At 36.8% G+C, this 23,115-nt stretch overlaps 1 protein-coding gene across 3 annotated transcripts in view; it reads left to right on the forward strand.

Annotated features, from left to right (window-relative positions):
• Positions 1 to 229: 229 nt before the first annotated feature.
• Positions 230 to 23,115, forward strand: part of LOC122660102 (VAMP-like protein YKT61) — a 28,695-nt gene continuing 5,809 nt past the window's right edge. Inside the window, exons 1-7 of one of the 3 annotated variants that reach the window (XR_006332622.1) lie at positions 230 to 542; positions 833 to 930; positions 5,822 to 5,926; positions 6,109 to 6,174; positions 12,536 to 12,622; positions 18,773 to 18,883; positions 20,783 to 20,788. Coding sequence is in view for 2 of the 3 variants with exons in the window: in XM_043855281.1 (XP_043711216.1) it covers positions 350 to 542; positions 833 to 930; positions 5,822 to 5,926; positions 6,109 to 6,174; positions 12,536 to 12,622; positions 18,773 to 18,823 (600 nt within the window). In the remaining variant the exon portion in view is untranslated. Of the gene's footprint in view, positions 543 to 832; positions 931 to 5,821; positions 5,927 to 6,108; positions 6,175 to 12,535; positions 12,623 to 18,772; positions 18,956 to 20,782; positions 20,789 to 23,115 lie in introns of those variants that run through there. The other 2 variants (XM_043855281.1, XM_043855282.1) reach the window with 2 other exon arrangements.

A 23,115-nucleotide genomic window follows, 5' to 3' on the forward strand; every position in this document is an offset into this window, starting at 1 on the left:
TTTTATTTATACTTTTGCAACCAGACACCCTTCTTTTTCCCCTTGGGCCCGTGATTTTGAGATCCCAGCTGGCTCCCATTGGTTTTATATATACGGTCCAGATTTCTTAACGAATGCAAGATCAGCGTAAACTAGGGCGGGTAGTACAGTAGTTCGATACGTATGGTAGCACCAGAATAACCTCATGTTTCGTTAGAATCAATCAACCGACGTCACGACACCAGCGTAGGAGATCAAAATCGATCGAAGCGGTCTCCCTTTCTATAATCGTGTACAGAGAGATACAGACCGATTTCAACAGTTGCAGAGAGGAAGAGAGAGAGAGAGAGAGAGAGAGAGAGAAAGAGAGATGAAGATCACAGCTCTTCTGGTTCTGAAATACAATTCTGATGGATCGGACCCCATTATTTTGGCCAACGCCTCTGATGTAAGCTCTTTCGGGTACTTTCAAAGGACAGGAATCCGAGAATTCATCGTCTTCGTTGGCCGAACCGTCGCCAAGCGAACTCCACCGGGGCAACGCCAATCCGTTCAACATGAAGGTTCGTCTGCTCGTGTGATCCTGCAAGAAATATTAAAAACAAATGAATTGCTGAAGTTAATTATTAATTTTAATTTCTAAGAGATGAATCATTATCAGGGCAAATTGATCGTCCTCTCTCTTCGTTTCTTTAGGGATCCATGCGTTTATAATATATTGATTTGGTTTATGCTCTTTACGTCTTCCAATTGTTCTGTACGGGTAGTTGTGGAATTAAATTTAATGGGAAATCATTTGATTTAGTTGAGTACATGGTTGTGAGACTTTGTTCTTTTCTTGTTTTTGTTGTAGAATACAAGGTTCATTCTTACAACAGAAATGGAATCTGTGCATTGGGATTTATGGATGACCATTACCCCGTGCGGAGTGCGTTCTCTCTTCTTAACCAGGTAAACTACTTCGTTTTGAATTAGCTCTCTTCTCTCTGTGGTGCTAAGCAGAGCTCGTATGTTGCTAAAAGGTTAAGTCTTTTGTTGGGGGAGGGAGGCGGCACTTTAACTTCCATCTCCTGTTATGGTACTAGATATTTGTATTTTCTCTGATACTTGGAAAATGCTTTGTTCGTTGGCTATGATAGTAGATGTGATCAAACCTTTGTATAAGTTTGAGTATTTTGTTGCTTTATACAAAATTTCCCACTGCCTTTTGATATAGTAGGGCCAAATACCAAGGTAATTCATGATTTGAGTTCCATTATAGACAAGCAGTTACAAGAGGATTCAAATGAAGATCTTTACATCTTTGCCCAATTTTTTTTCCCCTTCTTGTAATTAGGTTGAGTAGAATATAACTAGTAATTCTGTGAATCAAATGATCTGCCAAGATGAGATGAAGTCACCTTCAAAAGTATCCATGCCAGTTAATAAAAGATAAAAAAGGTTTTTCCGTTATGTTTCCTGTCAACTGAGGTTGTGATGATTAAAATAAATCTTTTGAAGAAATGATGTGAAAAGGGGACTGAGTTTTAACTATTAGCTAGCAACAAAATGTGCAACTTAAGGTCTCATATTTTGATAATTGATTCGCACTTCATTACAAGGAACAATATAATACAGATCCTTTTGAGTTCCTGAAGAGTCAAGGATAAGAACTGATGCAGTAGCATTATCGTGTCTGGACCGGCATGACCCACTCTGGAAACTCAGACTGAGGTGATCCTGGCCCAAAGTAGGATTCTGGTCCAATAAGGTTTGGTAAGGAATTGTCATTTGCTTGGGGTTATTTGCAATACGGGAGTTTAGGTAACATTGGTAGAGTAGGAGATTAGGTCCAATTTACTTTCCACCTTTGTTTTAGATACTTACAGGAATGGTTTGATTTTGTTAGTTTCTATATATGCACCATTGTACCCGTTCTTGTTAGTTTCTATATATGCACCATTGTACCCGTCAGTTAAGGGAATGAATTGAATGAAGATTATTAGTTCGTGGTAAGCTGCTGTGCACGATTGTTTCCCTTCTGTTCTTTGCGCAACCCTCAAGCTGTTCCTCTTCTCAGGTCCAATTTTCTTATTCCTTCTCAGTCTCTCTCTCTTACTCTCTTTTTGTTGCTCCTTACTTCTTCTCCTTCTTCATTTATTTCTTCTTTGTTCTGTTCTCTTTGTTCTTCCTGTTTTTTTCTTCTTTCCTGTGATGTTCTAATGAAACCACTGCCTCCCATAGGCTGAGATTGATCTCTTTCATCCCTTCCCTTTTCAGCCTGAGATTCTGGGCATCAGTTGCCTCCCGAGTGTTGTCCTATAAAACCTTCCCTGTTGTGGGAACCAAATTGGGAAGCATTGCTGAAACTGTTCTTACCACCCTACTATGTTTTAGGGGATTTTCTTGGTGGTGTTAGATGATTATTAAATCAATCATTGGGTGCACTCAAGAGGGTTATGAGTTGGGGATCATACCCTAAAATTTCAGATTGATCTGTGATCGTATGAGTTCTCTCTTCTTGAACAGCTTCAGGTTACCACCTCTTGCTCTTGGTCAATAGGTTGAAGACAACCTCTCTACGTTATTAATTAGACCCTATTTTCCATATTTACATAAAATGCCCCTATAGTTCTAGGTTTTTTCCCCATCCTTATTGTTAGTTTCCAGAAGCCACCCCCACTTAAATACTTGCTTCCAATTTTGTTAATAATTCTGATTTTTCTTCATTTGTTTGTTCTGAACTCCAGGATAATTATGAAATTTCTACTCATTTTCATATGTGGAAAGTAATTCAGCTGAGTGATTCCATAGCGACCCAAAAGACGGGTTTTGTGACCCGAGATTGCATCAAGAAGAATCTGAATTCCATTAGGAATAATTTAAGTGCTGAGTCCTAGAAGAAGTTTTGAAAGATGTAAAAAAACTCTGTATTTATTTGACTGTGTTGTAAATTTTAGAGATTATCTGTTATGAATATCCGTTCATAATAATGGTTAATATTTTGCTACTCTGCTGTAGGAGCTCCGTTTTAATGGATTAGTCTATCAGGTCTTGACAACATATGAAGGACTTTTTATTTTTCCAAAACCTTTAGAATACATGCCAAGGAGTCTTTATTTTTCCAAACGTTTGCAGTATCATTTCTTGTATCAACGAGGAAACTGACACTTTTGCCTTCATAAAAAAATTATGAAATTTCTACTCATTTTCATATGTGGAAAGTAATTCAGCTGAGTGATTCCATAGCGACCCAAAAGACGGGTTTTGTGACCCGAGATTGCATCAAGAAGAATCTGAATTCCATTAGGAATAATTTAAGTGCTGAGTCCTAGAAGAAGTTTTGAAAGATGTAAAAAAACTCTGTATTTATTTGACTGTGTTGTAAATTTTAGAGATTATCTGTTATGAATATCCGTTCATAATAATGGTTAATATTTTGCTACTCTGCTGTAGGAGCTCCGTTTTAATGGATTAGTCTATCAGGTCTTGACAACATATGAAGGACTTTTTATTTTTCCAAAACCTTTAGAATACATGCCAAGGAGTCTTTATTTTTCCAAACGTTTGCAGTATCATTTCTTGTATCAACGAGGAAACTGACACTTTTGCCTTCATAAAAAATTTTCACATCAGTTGCTGTCTTGCACAATATTTATTCATGTCATACAGATGCTGACAGCTGTATTGACACCCTTCTAGGGTCTTGAATACTTGGAGTATGCGTAGCTGCATGGGTTGCTGAGTGGGAAAAATAAATATCTTTTTATGAATGATCTTGCTTTCTCAAAATTTGGGTGTCTTTCTTTTAGGTTTATAACAGTAACGATATTTGATCATGAAACTTAATAATCCATATAGTATGGTATAATATGGTATGCCTGCATGTATAAGATATGCATTTGATACAGCAAAATTAGTTCCATTGGATGAATTCAAAGTCCTCGTCCCGAGCATTTGTATCAGCCTCTCCAATTTTTATTTTATTTTTTTTGGGGGGGGGGGGTAACTGATCGGTATGATGGCCTTTTGATTATGTAAGTTCTCAAATGGATTTCACGGAAATGGGCAGTTCTGTCACGCACATCTCCAGTGAATTTACATGTGTATGGCATTTCTGGGAGCAGGACTGTACACAATATTAGCATCCAAGTTAAAAGGTCAAGAGGATTAGCCATCTCTATTGTCCTTCTGATTCCCTGTATGGTCCAAATTACTCTAGGAATTTTCTTCAATCAATTGTTTTTAAGGATCATCAGGCTGGACAGTCGACTGCAGTTGGACCATCCAAATCGTCGACCTTTTAAGAGAATGGTCCATTCCTAATATCTCCCACTCATCCCTCAAGACCTGTCATGATGGCAGTGGACCAAGCGGTTTTTACGGTTGGACCATTGGATCATTTGGACCGTCAAAAAACCATTGGACCGCTAATCATTCTTTAAATATTCCCCCCAAATTTTGAAATTGTGGGGTTTGAACCTGAGACTCTGCTCATGAATTTCAAGCGGGAAAGCGTTGCGTCAATTGGGCCTTTTGGTTTCAAACATTCAAAACATATTATTTATGTTCAAGACAAATAAATGAAACATTAAATCTCCAATGCGGAGACTTGAACCCAGGATGTGGGGCATAATTCCAGTACTAAAACATCATAAAGCACCACTGCTGCTCACGTTGTTTAGTACATGAATCATATATTATACACTATGAATCATTTAATTAATCAAAGACCGTTCGACTGTGGCTGGACCACCAAATCATAATTGTCATGTGAAATATAGAAGATTGAATCTTTTTTACCCTTTTCTTGTGAATAAAGTTATTGCACAAATTATCTTTAGAATTATGTTGAAGAGGGGTAAAGTGATTGTTTTAGGTGATGAGAGGGAGATTCCACAAAGTGATTATTTTAGGTATTTGGGCTCAATCATAATTAAAGAAGGAGAAAAGAGGATGATGTTACACAGAGAATTAAAATAGGATGGGTAAAGTGGAGAGGTGCATCTAGAGTGTTGTATGATCAATGTATTCTTTTAAAACTTAGCAGAAAATTTTAGAGAACACTAGGTCAGTCATACGACCGGCTATGATGTATGGTGCGGAGTGTTGTGCAGGTAAGAAACATTATATTGGTATAGCTGAAATGAGGATGCTGAGATGGATGTGTGGTAAAACTAGTATAAAATAAGGAATGAACAAATTACAGCAGATTTGGGAGTAGCTCCAATACATGATAAGCTGTGAGATAGTCGTTTGAGGTGGCATGGACATGAACAATGGAGGCCTTTAGATGCTCCAGTACAGAGGACTGATTTGATTCGGATTGAAGGAGCTAAAAGAGCTAGGGGTAGATTTAATTTAAAACGACTCTGGGAGAAGTGGTGAGGAATGACATGCATAGCTTAGACCTTGTAACAAGTATGGCTTTGAATACTGATTGGAGGGTAAGGATCCATGTATCCGACCCCATTTAGTTGGAAAAGGCTGAGTTGGGTCGGTAAAGAAACTTTTTTCTTTTATAATTGCATGGTCTTGACTGTAGTATTGGTTCTGATCACTTCCTATGAACTATGTAACTATATGTCAGGGCCTTATTGTCAACCAGACTCAACCTGGCCTATAAAGCAATCAAATGGTGGAAATACAAGAATAACTACTTGACACTTCTGCCAACTCCTCACCATGCTTTGTAATTTATCCTTGAAAGTTAATAATATACCTCTAAAGGATTATGGTACATTTAGGTTGGCAGTTTGTTAGATCACAACCTGTATATGTGCTTGTGCATGTATACTTGCATTTCATCATTTATTTTGTTGCATAGGAGGATGATAAGATAATAAAATAAAATGGTCCCCAGGTACTAGATGAATACCAGAAGAGTTTTGGGGAATCTTGGAGGACTGTGCAGGCAGATGTAACTCAGCCATGGCCATATTTGACTGGAGCTCTAACAAAATTTCAGGTACTTATCTATGTTCTGTCTCATCATATTTAAGAAAGTAATAAGACTGAATACAGCTATTGTTCCTTTCTCCCCTTTCCTCTTTTCAGATTATTTGTATCGTTATTGTAACTGTCCTACTGTCTGGTTTTAAATTATTTTGCTTTTCGCTGAGGATAACTTTTCCAATTCTTTTGCTTCAGGACCCTGCAGAGGCTGATAAGTTGTTGAAAATACAGCGGGAGCTGGACGAAACCAAAATTATTTTAGTGAGTATTGCTCTTTCTACTAATTCTTGCCATTCTCTTTCATGCGTGCACGTGCATGTGTAATTTATTTTACTTATACTATAAAATTATATATAGGGTGTGGTTTTCTGATGTGACAAGAAAGCAAAAGGTTGCTACCATGGACTCATTCTGACACATGGCAGCTGACTTGATGTCTAAAAGGATGCATCCCTCTTTTCACCCCCTTTCTCTGCGATTCCAGCCCAAAGGTCATCTGGCATGTGGCAAAGAGAACCATTTCCAGGCCTTTTTAATTAAAAAAAGGAAATATTTATGGGCTATTATTTAGTGTGTAAAATGCAATACAAAATGCACAGTAGAATTAATGTGGGCAATTCAGAGGGTCCAAGGGGGGAGTCTGTATCTGCCACGTCAACCATCCCTGTGGCTGGGAGACTTTCCAACTGTAGGCTTTCGAGGTTGCAAACTGTTGCCTTTAGTTTTTTTATTTATCTATTTTGCATCTTCCATTGAGTTTTATTTATTTCTTTATATTCTTTTGCAAAATAACTTATATTCTATTGTTTGAGATGAATTGTTTTCACCAATGAAGAGAAGCAGTTGGTGGGCTCTGCATATGTTCAGTTTTTTGGTGTATTCTTTATTGTTGTCCTTATATTGGATCTCCTTCTTTTGCCGCATATTTGTTTCATTTTGATATTACAATAGTCACTTAGATGCAGACTTGGCAATTCCTATCTAGCTGTTCATTTTTTTTTGCCTGAGAAACCTGCATCCGTGTTCCAGAAAGTATAAGGCCATAAAAGAATACTGATCAAGTATTTATAAGAACCTGAAGTTATTGAAATAATGGTGGAAAACTAATTATAAGCAAGTTCGGTATAGGTTTTGATGCAGATCAAGCAGATGTGACGGATCAGATTGGTCTGTGAGTAATGGACCTACTAATGGAATGGAATAGACTTTGATCTGACGGCTAGATATGGGTCAGATCTGATTCAGATCTAAATGTCAGAATTCAGTCTAATGGTGGATATGGCTAGATCTGAATTTAGATCTAATGGAAGGAATAGTAGAAAGAATTATCAGATTTTAAGTGAATAAATATCAGATATGATTAATTAGTTTTCAGAATAATAATCAAACCTAGACATCGAATTAATAGAATTTAATGAGCTGAGAGAAGAGAGAAGGGATGGTTGATGGGTGTAAAGAGAGAATAATGAGAGAAAGAAAGAAGATATTTCTTTCCAAAAAAATAGGATCTGAAGTTTAAACAAGCTGATAGAGGAGAGAGCATAAAGGCTATTGATTCAGCAGTTTAAAGAATGAAATAGGAGGAGAAAAGGAAGGAGGGAATCTTCGTACCATGGAGGGTGAGAGGGAGAGAAACAATGAGAAGAGAGAGAAGAAAAGATACAATGAGAAAGTTGTGGGGTGCGTGGAGAGAGAGAGAGAGCTCACAAGTTTCGAAAAAAACAATTCAATCCATTAATTCCAAATCATGGAGAGGGAGTTTGTTCCATTACTTTTTATAGAAACATAAGAAAATCTCCTAAATTGACTCCACTATTAAGACTTTCCTAATTAGGCAACTAAGGACTCTAAATTTCCTAAACTAACTCAAAGACTAACAACTTAGGATAAGATAAACCCCTATTTAACTATCACCAACATGGGACCCATTAATAAAATAAAATTTTCGTGCATCTCTTTAAAACCCTACTTTTAGGATTTATATTTCTGGCCATTACAACAATAAATCCCCAAAACTAAAGCCTAACCCAAACCTATACTAAAACCTGGCCCAAATTTAAACCGAGCCTTAAATCAGGCCTGCGTTAGGTTTTCTTATTCTTTTTTTATTTTATTTTAAATTTTAGAAAAAGTCATTTTTTAGAAGTATAATTTTTGCCACATCCTAACTGTGCTCAAGTGATCATATTATGGGTAGCAGACTTCGTTGACCATTGGTTTCACCAGATCAAATGGATCGCTGCTGTCATATTCTTTTGATGTTCTTTACTTTGTTTTCTTTCATCATGGCATGTTCTTTCTTTATAGCTGGGTATCTTGCCCTTTTATAGTAAAATTCATTTACCTTTCCAAATTAAGAAATGAAGAATTTCATCTACTGAATTAAAGTATTTGTCCCTGTGTTTCTTCTTTTGCATGCCTTCAGATATAATGTTCTTTTCATAGAAAATAAAAGAAAAAAATCTCTGCAAATGTTCAATAATTCGATTTAATAAAAGCTTTTAAATAGAGGCTTAGTGCCTGTTTCAGCTTCATTAAAGGGCTTGTACTAGGTTTGACTCTATGAGGCTGAGATGGGAACACGGAGCACCTCTGAATGCACTGTGTGGGTGGGATCAACTGGCCCAAAGGTTTAATTTTTGGCTTGGCCAAGTTGATTCATGTTCTGAGTCCAACTTGGTCAAGAGTCATGGTTGGTAACTTGGATAAGAATTTAAGATTTTTCATGATATTGTCTGAGAGCTGGAGTCTGTGCAACTCAACGTCTTGGATTGGGATTCATAACTTGCCAGTGTTATTGGTGTATTCTGAAATGAGGTCTAGAGTTGAAAAGCTTTTTTTCGTGTCTTTTTTTTTTTTTTTTTTTGTTTTTGTTTTTGTTTTTGGGAGAGTTGAAAAGCTTATGATGCAGTATCGCTTCTGTGGACCGGGCCAAACCCGATTGGAGGCCCAAACAGAACTGGGTCCAAATTTGAGTTTTTGGTCCAGTAGGATATTTAGTTTTTTATTTATTTCTATATTGGGATAATCATGTAATCTTTTATTTCATTTGGGTAGAATACATAGGAGATTGGTTTCGTAATTTTAGTGGTAGTTTTCTAATTGAGGTCTATATCATATCATACTATATTATAAAAGTAGGAACTCAAAAATCATGGCAAATCTTTTCATACCAAAAATACCCTTCAACAATATCAATAACTCTAAAAAAATATCCTTCATTAATGATTAATTATTAATTGTTATAATTTTCAGCTAAATTAAATTCTTCTTCCATTAATAAACCCCCCTCAATGTTACATTAATTATTTTTTTATAAGAGATAAATTCAATAAGAGATAATTGTTATTAATTATTAATTAGAAATTAGAGAGAGTAAAATAATCCCATTTTTCGTTGAACAATCTATAAAACCCCACTTTCCAATCTGAACATGCATAAGGTGGGACCATTTAACAAGGAGGGAAACCATTACCCATGACCCACCACCTGCCACCAACCATGAAAATAGGATCGTTCCACAGTTCACAAGAGCATTGTGAGACGTTGAAATATTCAGAGCTAATAGTCAATAACACAGCCCACTAATATAACTCATAGTCAAACACCATCACTCAGTGACATACTAATAGCCATTAAAGAAAGAAAAGAAAAACCCAAAAGGCATCCCAAAAGAAAACCCGAAACGTTTGGAATAGCAATAGTGAAGGAAAAAAGGAAACATACTGTGCTAAATCAACTTTGTGCAAAGGATGGACCCACCGCCTACTGAAAAATAACAAGCAAAACCCAAAATTTAAACTTCAAAGCAAATTCAAATAAATTCAATAAGAGATAATTATTACTAATTATTAATTAGAAATTATAAATTAGAAAGAAAGTAAAATAATCCTATTTTTCGTTGAACAATCTATAAAACCCCACTTTTCAATGTATAAAATAATCCTATCTTCTCTTACCAAAAAAAAGATTTACAATATTATCCATTATTCCTTGAACAATCGATAAACCCCCCCTCAATTAATTGTTATAATTTTCAGCTAAATTCAATTCTTCCTCCATTAATAACATCTTATCTTAAAAAAAGAATAAAAAAAATTTACAATATTATCCATGATAAACCCCCCCTCAATGTTGTATTTATTATTCTTTTATAAAAATTAAGGTACCATTCGTTTCACTACTTAGTTTTCTCACGATTTTAAATCTAAATGCAATTCTTCTGCCATTAATAACATCTTATCTTTAAAGTTTTCTCACGATTTTAAATCTAAATGCAATTCTTCTGCCATTAATAACATCTTATCTTTAAAAATGTATATATATTACAATATTATCCATGATATTGACGGTGCTTTTGAATTGATAGAAAAAAATGCTAAAGATGTTATGAACAATATTTCTAAAGTGTTATTGCTAGATCTTGATGACAGAATTGATTTTAAGCTAGAATTATAGTTTAAATACTGCTCAATGTCTTTACTAAGACACAATCAAAAAGGTATATATTATAAAATAAAAAGAAGTTTTAAAGAAATAAAAGAAAAAATGGATTACTGTAATGTTTGTTTATATAACCAATTTTATTATTTAAGTAAAACATCTAAAATGTTGGGTGTTTATTTTGGTGATTCATTCATGAAAAAAAACAAACTCATGCATTTGCACGTGCAACTTTACTAGTTTATTTAAAAAGTAGCTAGGAGTGTTATCTTTAAATATGCTTGCAACCGTCAAAATATGCAGAGATTGAATTTTGTTAGAGTTTGTTTTAGTTGAAGCCTGTGTGGTCTAAGGCAGCTTGGTTGTCGTCCTCTTTCCCCCCTTTTCCTCTGGTATGATTTTCTTCCTCTCTCCATCATCCTTCTTTTCTTGTTCTCTCTTTTCTACTTCTCTATTTCCTTTCTCTGTTTTAATGTTAAGGAGTGTAGATCTCCCTCAGAAAATCTTTGTTTAGCCTCATATTTGGGGGATGGAGTCGCTATCCCTTGGTGTCAATACTTGCAAAATTTCAGCTTGAAACCTTGCTGGAATCATGAGTTCTACACCTTAGATCAGACATGAACCTGTGCTTCCCGCCAGATTCAGTTGCAGACCTTAAACCCTCTTCTTTATGTACTGTTTATGTGTCGATTGGGTGTATTCGATAGGGCCTTAGAGTTGAGAACCTTACCCCAAAATCCCAGAACCAACAGAACTCTACTCCTTCATGTTGTTGCTGGTTTTCCACCTCCTGTTTCAGCTGGAGGTAGATGAGGACCCCCACCCCTCTACAATATATTACATTTTGGCCTTAGGTTCCTTATTTGCCCTTTTCTTTTGTCTTTATTCCCTTTTATCCTTATTTTTGTGTTGCTTCAAAGATTACCCCTGATATATAAATCATAAACGCCTCTATATCCTTTTCTCTTTTGCCTACCAAATAGCCCCTTGAAAAATCTGGTTATTACTAGATTGCCACTCCCATTACATATCGACCTATTTAGACACTTGCGTGGGCCCGTAGCGATCCCAAACTTGGTTTTCGAACCCGGGATTGCATTAACTTAATTTTACATTTCATCTTAACTCAGATACTATGATATTTATCTTTTTCCATCTTTTTGGATCGATTGAATTGTACCTTTTTCTGGATTTGACCATTCAGAACTGTCTTTCTGAATCAATGGAATTCCACAAATATCAACAACCATATCATCTGATTTGACCATTCAGAACTAAGAACTCACTCTATCTGGGTCCCATTCCGCTGCTTTTGTGTCATGTATCGTCTTCCCTTACCTTTAGAATATGCTATCTTCAAATTGAGGATTTCAAACTTCCATTAGTTTTTCTTTATAATATTTAAACTACTCTGACTAAAAGATAAGGTTTAAAATGAGTAGTTAAATTAGAAAACCACTACCGTACTCATTCCCATGTTTCTTTGGGGTTTGAGTTTCAACATTTAGGTAGACATTTGTATTTGTTATGGAAATTAGATCGAGCAGACAACAAAACAATACAGATTCAACTAAATACCTTACTTGGGAAGCTGAATTCTTAATGAGCCAAACAGAGCCTAAGTAGGCGGTAGAATGATTTCATTAATGCATCTTTATACCTAATATCATTTGTGTTGAATGTTCACTTAATTGGACTTGGGAACAAAAAATTGTTTTAATATTTTTTTTCTTTCAATAACATATTTGACCACATGAGAATACATAACATTCCAATCAACTTATTTTGGTTTTGGATTCCTTGTGTATTGTCGTCGGCTACTTTTTGCCATATCACAATTTTTTGGATTAGTTTTCTTATTTTTGTCATTTTGCTTACATATGTGACCACGGGACATTGTATCAAAGTATATGATATCTTTAAAACTTGAGTTAGTGACTTGTCCAAGTCAGTTTTGTTTTGTCACACAAGCTGAGTCAAGATCCTGGTTTCCCAACCTTGGTAATGGTTAATTGTTGATAATATTTAAGCCCCCCTCCTCCCCGCGGAGCTTTTATGGCATATGATTGTTTTAAACCACAGTGGTGGCATATCATTGTTGTCCATGGTATATATATATAGATTGATTGTATTTTGATTGTTTTATTCAATTATTTATCTATTCTTTTGGTGGATACAGCACAAGACCATTGACAGTGTGCTTGCAAGAGGGGAGAGGTTGGACAGTTTGGTTGAGAAAAGTTCAGATCTGAGTGCAGCATCACAGGTACACACATATTCATGCCCATGGTGCAGAGCATTAGTGTGTTCATTTATATGTGCACATAAGACACACCTTACAATAGATGCATGTTCTATTCATTTGTCATTTACCTATGCAACTGATATATTGTCAATGTCATTGATGAGGTAGGCCTACTGATTATATAATAAGAAGATTCTGTTAGAAGCACATATTGTGAGGATAGAATAGTAATAAAATGGAAATAAGCATATATATGTATGTTCTGTTAGTACAGGGGCATTCATGTAATTTCTGTTTTTATCTAATTTTAGTGACTATATGGATATAGGAGAGGTATCGAACCATCTCTCCCTTCTCTTTAACTGCAACTTCTTCTCCTCCTTCCTCTTGTCATCTTCTTCTTCCTCCTACTTTCTTTCCTCTTCTTTATCTCTATTATCACTTTTGGTATCAGAGCAACTAGGTTTGAGAGTCGACCAATGACTTTGCAACCTGGGTTCTCTAGCTTTGTAACCCAACAACAGTAAAGGGTTTCAGAGCAGGGAATACCATGTGTAAATCACAGTGATGACTCAAAACTTTCAACAGAAGTTGCTGCTAGTGAAGCTGGGAGCTGTTAACACAATCGTTGGAGATCTCAGACTGAACAGCACTACCGCCAGGTCTGGAAACACTTACATGTTTCTCTTTCATCTGAAACCTGTTGGAGCTGGAACCTGGTCCCTTGGAGTAACCCTGGGGTCCTCTTTCAAGCCTGTAGGTTCAGCTGATAATACTTGGCCCTCATTCTCTGCAGCTCCCAACTTTGCTGCTCTGTTTTACTGCTAGGTTTGGACTGTTGGATGTTGTTCTTGCTGCGAGTGCTGTGTTTGAGTTAATCAGTGGTTGTTTGTTGCTGGTTATAGTATTTGAAGCTTGTAAGTTAAAATACAATGGATTCCTACTTTGAAAGACTCACTTGATTGGAGATTTTTCAAGTTTTTATGAGATACTTGGGGTCTTGTTGCTGAGATTTTTTTTGCTGGCTGGAGTCACTGTGTGTGTTGGGGAGGAACTTCTGTGTAGAGTGTTAACTCCCCGTCTGGTCTGGGTATCCAACCAGCTCCCTGTGTGTGTCTCCACATCATGTCTGAAGTTAGTGGACCAATGGAAACCTCAATTGGGGGAACAAGTGGTGTTAGTGTGTTACTCTTAGCCCAGTCATTAGGGAAACTACCAGTACTCTGATATTCATTGTCAAGTTGGATAATCCAAAGTACTTGGACTAGGCAGTCTAGGCTCACTTTGTTAAGATTTCCCTACAGAGCCGTGGAATGTTGGGTTACATCACCGGTGCCATCTGGGCCCCACCTCGTGATTCAGCATACCCAAGATGGGAGACAGAAAACTCAACGGTTATGACTTGGTTGATTTTCTTCATGAAACCTGAAATTTGTAGGAGATTTATGCGAAAGGATACCGCCAAAGATATTTGGGACAGCGTAGGTAAGACATTTTACCGTGTTGGCGATTTCGCCAAGGTATATCAACTCTCCAGCAGATTCTTACAATGAAGTAGGGTATATGTCTATCTCTAATTACTATAATACTAATATTGGTCTTTGGGAAGAGTATGATCACTATAGAGATCTCTGTCTTTCCAACCTTGAAGATGAGGCCAAGGTTCTAGAATTTTGAGAAGGAGCGTGTCTTGATCCTCCTTGGTAGGCTAAACGCAAAATATGAACCAACCAGGGTGCAAATTTTGGGTAAAGCCCCCCTTCCTTCTCTAGATGAGGTGTATGGTTATTTGCAAAGTGAAGAAAAAAGAAGGGTGGCTATGGAACCAATACCACCTCTTGAGAGATTCACCCTACCCTCTACATCACTGTGAAGTTGGCGTGGTGGAGGATGAGGCCAAAGTCTGTAGGGATGACAAAGATAGACCCAACTGTGAACATTGTGGTTACTCCCATCCCACTAAAGAGACTTGTTGGGATCTGCACGGACGTCCCCCTAGACCAACACTCAATGTGGTGGTTTTCGAGGTTTTTGAAGTCGTCGATGAGGGGGAGCCAAGGTTCACACAGTGATGGCTGCCACTACTCAACACATGGAGGCTGCTTCCGGACCTTAGGGGGACAATTACTCCCTCATACAAGATGATGATATTGCAGCTTTTTGACGGGTTATGACACAGTTTGGCAGCTCTTATCCCATAACTACGTCCTATCTCACTCAATCACCTCAGGTATGCCGGCTTCTGGCCCTCATGCCTCTACTTCCGCACCTTTCTCCTCTTGGGTCATTGATTCTGGCGCTACCGATCATATGACTAGTAGGTCTTAGTATTCTCCTATTCTGTTTGCGTTGGTAGAGATAAAGTTAAAGTTGCTGATAATTCTCTCTCTTCTATCTTTGGTAAGGGTAGTGTTTGTGTTACTTTCTCCCCATCTCTTGATTCTGTTCTTCATGTCCCAAATGTTGCTACCAAGGAATACTACTAATTATCCATGAAAGAAGGTTGCTGCTACAGAAAAAGAATCAACTATTATATAAGGATAGAGAGCCCCCGCTTGCGTTTTCAGATACGAGTGAGTGAGCGGTTTTTTTGCTATGAATGAATGACCTCTCCATTTTCAAGCTTGCTCTTCAAACCGGCCTATTGCTCTCCTCTATGAAAAGGTTCTTCCGTAATCACTCTCAATAAGACATCCATTCCTCTTTCAAATGAAAAGAGAACTAGACTTTTCTCTTCATCATTGAAATCCGCCATTCAATCGCAGTGTAGTGCTCTAAATAAGCTAAATCCATCTTATCTCATTCAATCATTTAACCAAGTCCTTGAATTGTTGTGTTACTTTATTCTTTCTCCTTGTCTATATCAGGATTTGATGACGAAGAGGATTATTGGTAGTGGACATGAGGGAAGACTCTTACCTCCTTGATCCCAGTCGATATTTTTTAAAAGAATCACAATCTCGTGTTTAAGGGCATCGTGACAAACTGACAGTAGTACGATTGATACTGTGATGCTTTCGCATCGACGTTTGGGACATCCCTCCTTTTTTTGTTATGAAAAAACAATCGCCCCACTTATTTTCCTCTATTTCTAGTTTCCATGTATTTCATTGTGAACCATGTTTGTTTGCTAAACATTGTTGGTCTCCTTATCCTTATCATGGTCCTCAGTTTGCTACTCCTTTCCATATTGTGCACATTGATGTTTGGGGACCTTCTACCATCATTTCTTTGTTTGGTTGCCTCTATTTTGTAACATTTGTTTATGATTGCCCATGTACTACTTGGGTATTTCTGTTGAAGCATAAAAGTGATGTTTATAATGCTTTTAAGAATTTTTACTATATGGTATGCACCCAATTTGACACTAAGCTCAAAATTGTCTGATCTGATAATGGGTGAATCATGTATGGTAGGGTTCTGAACCTTTTTTTAGCGATAATGGTATTGTTCATCAGCTTGCATGCGGTGATATCCCCCAAACAGAATAGGGTGACTGAGTAAAAAATCACTATCTGTTAGAAACAACAAGAAGTTGCTGTTTGGCATGCATGTCCCTAAAGATTTTTGGTCTGATGCTCTTCTTGTTGCCACATTGATTAATCGTATGCCTTCCTCCATTCTTTGCTTTAAATCCCCTATGGAATTCTTGTTTTCTGCTGCCTCAGGTAACACTCCTCTTCCTTCAGAGTTAGATCTCCTCATAGCTGTTCGGAATGGAACAAGAGCTTGTACCAACCCTGTTGCCAAATTTGTTTCCTATGATTCAATCTCTCCTATATGTCTTTTGCTTATTCAGCTGCCCTTTCCTCCTATTCTCAAGAATGTCAATGAGGCCACGACTAGTCCCAAGTGGAAGGAAGTTATGAGCAAGGAGATGAGGGCGGAGATGAGGGCTTTTGAGAAGAACTATACCTAGGATCTTATTGACCTTCCAGAAGGAAGAGTGTCAGTAGGTTGCAGATGGGTCTACAAAATCAAATACTAATCAGAAGGCACCATTTAAAGATATGAGACTAGGTTGGTAGTCAAGGAATGTAGTCAAGTGTATGGAGTTGCTTATCAGGAGACATTTGCTCCAATGACTAAGCACCACTCAATAAGAGTCCTTTTATTAATGACTGCCAACCAAGAGTAGCCTCTGTATCAGTTAGATGTGAAGAATGCATCTTTCCATGGTTATTTGGTAAAGGAAGTGTATATGCGAGTTCCCCTTGGCCTCAAGTTTCCTATAGCTGAAGGTAAAATCTGCCGATTTAAAAAATCTCTCTATGATCTTAAACAAGTCCCAAAGGCTTGGTTTGAGAGGTGTAGACATGCTATTCTGAAGAATAGATACACCCATGATCAAACTGATCACACACTACTCATCCGTCAAGGTAGTAGTAATATTACTGCCTTAATTGTCTATGTGGATGAAATTGTAGTAATTGGGAATGATCAAGTAGAAATAAAGAGACTCGAATCCTTCTTAGCACAATAGTTTGAGATTAAAGACCTTGGTCCCTTGAAATACTTCTTGGGATCTGAAGTGTCAATATAAAAAAAGGGAATAAATATTTGTCAGAGAAAATTTGTTTTGGACCTTTTGAAAGAGACATGAATGTTGGGTTGTAAACTCATCGACTCACCTATTGATCAGAATCATAAACTAGGTGACGACAATGGACATCCTCAAATTGATGCAGTGAAGTATCAAAGACTGGTGGGGAAGCTTATCAATCTCTCCCGTACTCGTTTGGATATTGTTTATGCTATTGGGGTAGTGAGTCAGTTCATGCATGCGCCTAAGAGTGGGCATTTAGATAATGTGTATTGTATTCTCAAGTAGCTGAAGTCTAGTCCAGGAAAAGGACTATTGTTCACCAAAACATGACCACCTACGAATTTAGGGGTGCATTGATGTTGATTGGGCATGCTCTGTTGCCGATAGAAGGTCTACATCAGGATACTGCACCTTTGTGGGTGGGAACCTGGTTACCTGGAGAAATAAAAAGCAATCTATGGTGGCCAGATCAAGTGCAGAGGCAGAGTTTAAAGCCATAGCACATGGAGTATGTGAACTTCTATGGATGAAGAGACTTGTTCAAGAATTGGGGTTTAAGACTAAGGGCTTTATGTTGTTGTATTGTGACAACAAAGCTGCCATTAGCATAGCCCCATAATCATATTCAACATGATCATACAAAACATGTTGAAGTTGATTGGCAATTCATCAAGGAAAAAATTGACTCTGGTTACATTTGCACTACGTTTATGAAGATAGGGAATTCCTTTTATGGATTAATTTCGTTATAATTCTCTTTTATAGATTGTCTAATGACTGTTCAATGGTAAATGGGCTTTGATCACTGCTTTAAGTCATTGTGCTTCTTTATTCAAGGATGCTAGATTATTGTGCCAAAGCCAAATTATGTGTATAGCTGTCCAAATCTATTCACGTTAAGTTTTTCCTTCTGTTTGACCATGATGGATGTGTGCCATGTTTGAGTATGGAAAATGTAGAGGTCCTGATGAATGCATCCACAAGTGACAAGGTTGCCTTTTCATGAGTTGGCATATCATGTCTTTCTTTCTGATGATCAATCGTGTCTTTGTCGTTGTTGATCATTATAGATGTGCTATCACGTTGAATTAGGTGGTTAAGATGGTAAGAATTGACTTTAGATGAGTTCACCCATTAGTTGTTCTGTTCGAAATTAACTTGAGTAATCAGTAGTAACTATTTGATATAATACCTTATGCTCTATACATAAGTTGAGGTCATCTATCATGTTTGTGACTGTATGCCAATGGATATGTTACAACTCATTGTTACCACTGCCAGAGTAGTAGAGTCCTTTTATGTGGCATTAAGGGCACTTTTATGGGACATTTGGTGCTAGCTCCCATCTTTTGTTTGTGCCCTACACGGGCTAATATGAGAAAGTTATCCCGTCCTTGTTGGTTATTTATTTAGAATTTCTGCGGAATGCATACATGCACAACTATCATATTTTGAGGTGTAGGACACATGGATAATATAGATAGATACGAGGACTGCAACAATTTGGCATTGAATGAGTTCGTGACATCTTTGAATACATGTATGTTTTCGAATTTGTGGAGCTTTTAATTATTTGTCAGAGAATTTTTCAATTTTGACAAGTATGTTGATGAATTTTGAAACAGATGTTCTACAAGCAAGCAAAGAAGACAAACCAGTGTTGTACCATATTATAGGCATTTTGGCTATGGAGCAACCTGTTGTTAAGTCACTGAACGATATTTCTTGTTAATGATGTTTGATTGTTTGTATGAAGCAGTTGTTTAACAAAAAAAAATTGGGTGTGTAATGCATGTCCTTAGTTCAAATATGGTTACTTGAATATATTGGACTTCCTTTTTCTTGTTTTCTGTAAAACAAAAAAACAGAAGAAAGAAGTAGCAGGTCATTGATTTTTTTCCCCCCTTGATGGTTTCATGATGCAAACCATATTTACGTACTTATTCAGTTCAACATAAATTGCTTGCACCTACTAATTCTTTTTCTCAATTTCAAAAGAAACAATGTTATGGTTGGCCATCATAACTGATTATTGACACATCAATAAGAGAATTCCTAAGCTATTTTGGATCATTTAATATCATCTTAGGAGGTGTCAATAAGAAAATCTCATTAGATAAACTGTGGTATATGACATGATTTTTGTTTGCGTCATTATTTGCAGTCGCAAACAAAGGTTTTTCTGTGATGAGGGTTCTGGACTTCTGGATTTTATGAAGGTTAACAAGAACTTGGAACTTGGTACAGGTTTCAATTTGATTTTGTCTCATAATTGATTAAGGCTCGATCAAAACCAACCAGTTGACACCCCTACTGCTAACAATACGAGTACATCTCAAACCCTTGATTCACCAAACGCATTCCAATTCTTTTCTTCATGATTAAGGAGGAATCCATTGAGCAGTGGATTCGAATGGTGTCTATAGAAGAAAACAATAGTGGTATTAGTAATCATTTGAGGGTACACATTAATAGCCACTGATGATTGTACTTTTCCTCACACATGATGAAGGAAAATTTTATCCAAAACAAAAATTAACCTAAATGAAAGTACTAAGGTTAAGGTTGCATTGATTGGTGGGAAGGTGCTGGTGGAATCCAAGAATCTTGTACGATAGAAAAGCTTAATCCAAATACGAATTGTTAATTAGATGGATATGTTCGACAATGAATTGATTGAAAACTCTCAATATGGGTATGGCTTAATATCAACAATATCAGAACATTGTCACTTCACAGCTGAACTAGAGAAGTTTATTCGTTTTTGACCCAAGAAATTCTGTCGCATGGTAGAATGATGTGGCAAGTCCAATAATTGGATGGAAATGACATTTGGATAAGTCATGAGTGAAGTTCCAAACTCACTACTGATAATCTCCCATAAAGTATACGCACCTATGTATATTTGGTTCATGTATTGTCATGCACCCTTCATTTGGAGGTAGTTTTCTAAAGGTATAGCACGAGAAAAAAAAGAAAGAAAGTTGGCATGAGGCTACCTAGAGTGAGAGTTGCCGAGGATGACGATTACGGAAGCGTTGTGGTTTGTTATGTGTCTAATGAAACTCACTCTAGTGTATGGACATTAGCTAGATTGGACCAACCTAGTATGGAATAGGTTAACGGGCTTGACTTAATGCGTTCCTGTAGTTCTAGAACTTTTGGTGTATCTGTAGGTGAGTCTGCTTCTCTTCTAGTCTTTTGAAGAAAAAAAAAAACAAAAATTGGGTCAATTGAGCTCGTATCGTTGGATAAAGTATCTTTCACATGTCGAGCTTTCAAACCCAAATTACAAAGCACCGCAAGATGAAAGAATTGCAGAGAATTTTGCCTCATTACACTTGATGATACGGATCACAAATCAATTGCGTGATTGCTAACAACTTATCTTATCTTCCCTTTAATCTCTCCTAAAGATATTTTTTGTACAACAAGGAATTAAACCATTGTAACTCAATTATTTCAGCAATTACAATAATTGAAGGTATTGCCTAAAATGATTGGAATTGACAGAAAGGAGAGTCGATTGAGATTTAACATCAACAATGGAAGTAGAGTGCATGGTTATTGTAGCCACGATGGAGTCGTTGTTCATGCGTGAGCAGTTTTGCACGCAGCTCAGAAAAAGAAACCAGGTTGGTGTTGTTTGTTTTCAATTGTGATAATGAAGGTTTTGTATCCAAATCCAAAGTCATTTAAGGTATAGCTTACAAGATTAAATACAGCTATTCAGCTATGGTTGCAAGAGAGTCGGCCAAATACTCGATGCGATGAACGAATTCAGTGATGGCATGATGGAGCCCTATTTTTAAAAATCGTTTCAAGGTCACTGCACAGGTAATTGCGTCTTGCTGAGGACTGCTATTGAAATAATTCAATGAGTGCATCCTATACATCCTTTACAAAAAGACGCCCAGAAATGGTGATTTGTAGAAGAAAATGAAAAATTAAAAGAGAAGAAGCAACACACAAACACATAAGTGCGTTCACCCCCAATATGGGAAGCTACATCCACAGCTAAGCAACAGTTTACTACTCTCCTAAAGAAAAGAGCAATACATAGATAAACTTTAACCCAGAAAGTACAAAATTGTCCAAGAACCTAAAAATGACCATCCAATCAGGGTCGGATCAGAACTGAACATATGTCGAAATACATATCAATTTGAAGGTCTCAACGAGCTCTACATGAAACATTGCCTTAAGCGGTGACGTACGCACTTTTTAAACCATCCGAGGTCGTTTCGAGGCCGAAACGACCCTCCAAAGATACTCTGAACCACTTTCTGGACTTAAATCAGACTTCACCAATAACACCACCAACATGTTTTTTTATGAAGAGGATGAATTCGAGTTTTTTTATTTTTAGTTTTATGAAGAGGATGGATTCGATTTGCTAAAAAACAACAGTTGCTTAACGCAGTTGGTGAGCTGTGATGCACTTCATGTCCATGCTAACCAGGAGGTCTCAAGTTTGAGTCTCCTGACTGTTACCTTTCCCCCTCCCCAGTCCCCCCCTAAGAAAAATATATAAAAGCTCCCAATTCCAAAAATAAAAAATAAAAAAATCTTTCTCATATAATATTCTTTAACCCACATAACAAAGGATACCATATGCTTAAACTATAATAGCATTGTAGTAGTACTGAGAAAGACTCATTTTCTCCTTCTACAGAAGAAGAAGCGAGAAACATTTATTTTGCAAATGGGCTTTCATGGAACCTTTCTTAGCTTCAGTCTCTTACATGACTGTAAATCTATACTACCTTTTTAATTAAGTAACCATGAGTAAGCTTAAAGATATCTTTTATTCTATTTCTTTTGGGGGAGAGGAGTGGAGGGAATATTGAAATGCCTCAGAGAATTCCCCCCTATTCTAAATATCAAGTTTTAGCTTGGTTCAAATTGAAGGTTTATTATGGAAGATTAAAACATTTCACGTGATTCACAGGGTTCAACAAACAATCAATATTTCACTATCAAAGATGTAGTACTGTTTGTAATAGCGATCATTCGATATCGTATTAAAAATCAAAATACGATCGAAAGAAAAAATCTCTATTTGATGGAGCTTCTTCCTATACGTATGAATTCCATTGAACCCAGAAATGATACATTACAAGAATCTTTTGACTCTTCCAATATCAATAGGTTAATTGTTTCATTCATGTACCTTCCAAAAGGAAAACAAAGATCTCTGAGAATTGTTTCACGGATCAGAAAGAAAGTATTTGGATTCTCCAAGTAACTAAAAAATGTATCATGCCTGAATCTAAATGTCTAAATGGGATTTGTGGTGTAGAAGAACTAGATCAGAAAAAAGATGGATATTGTGTATAGACTATTTGCTTCTTTCCTCCATTCTTTTGCTTGAGTAAGAATATAATTATTAGCTCTCAGATTAGATGCTTTTCTCCATGGATGGTAGTCTATGATACATAGGAGTAGCTTTCACTCGGAACCGTGCAACAAGGCTGCCATTATCATAGCCCCATAATCTTATTCAACATGATCATACAAAACATGTTGAAGTTGATTGGCAATTCATCAGGGAAAACATTGACTCTGGTTACATTTGCACTATGTTTATGAAGATAGAGAATTCCTTTTATGGATTAATTTCATTATAATTCTTTTTTATAGATTGTCTAATGACTGTTCAATGATAAATGGGCTTTGATCACTGCTTTAAGTCACTGTTCGTCTTTTATTAAGGATGCTAGATTATTGTGCCAAAGTTAAATTATGTGTATAGCTGTCCAAATCTATTCACGTTAAGTTTTCCCTTCTGTTTGACCATGATGGATGTGTGTCATGTTTGAGTATGGAAAATGTAGTGGTCCTGCTAAATGCATCCACAAGTGACAAGGTTGCCTTTTCTTAAGTCGGTATATCATGTCTTTCTTCTTGATGATCAATCGTGTCTTTATCGTTGTTGATCATGACAGATGTGCTATCACGTTGAATT

The sequence above is a fragment of the Telopea speciosissima genome, chromosome 4, assembly GCF_018873765.1.
Source record: "Telopea speciosissima isolate NSW1024214 ecotype Mountain lineage chromosome 4, Tspe_v1, whole genome shotgun sequence".
Taxonomy (NCBI): domain Eukaryota; kingdom Viridiplantae; phylum Streptophyta; class Magnoliopsida; order Proteales; family Proteaceae; genus Telopea; species Telopea speciosissima.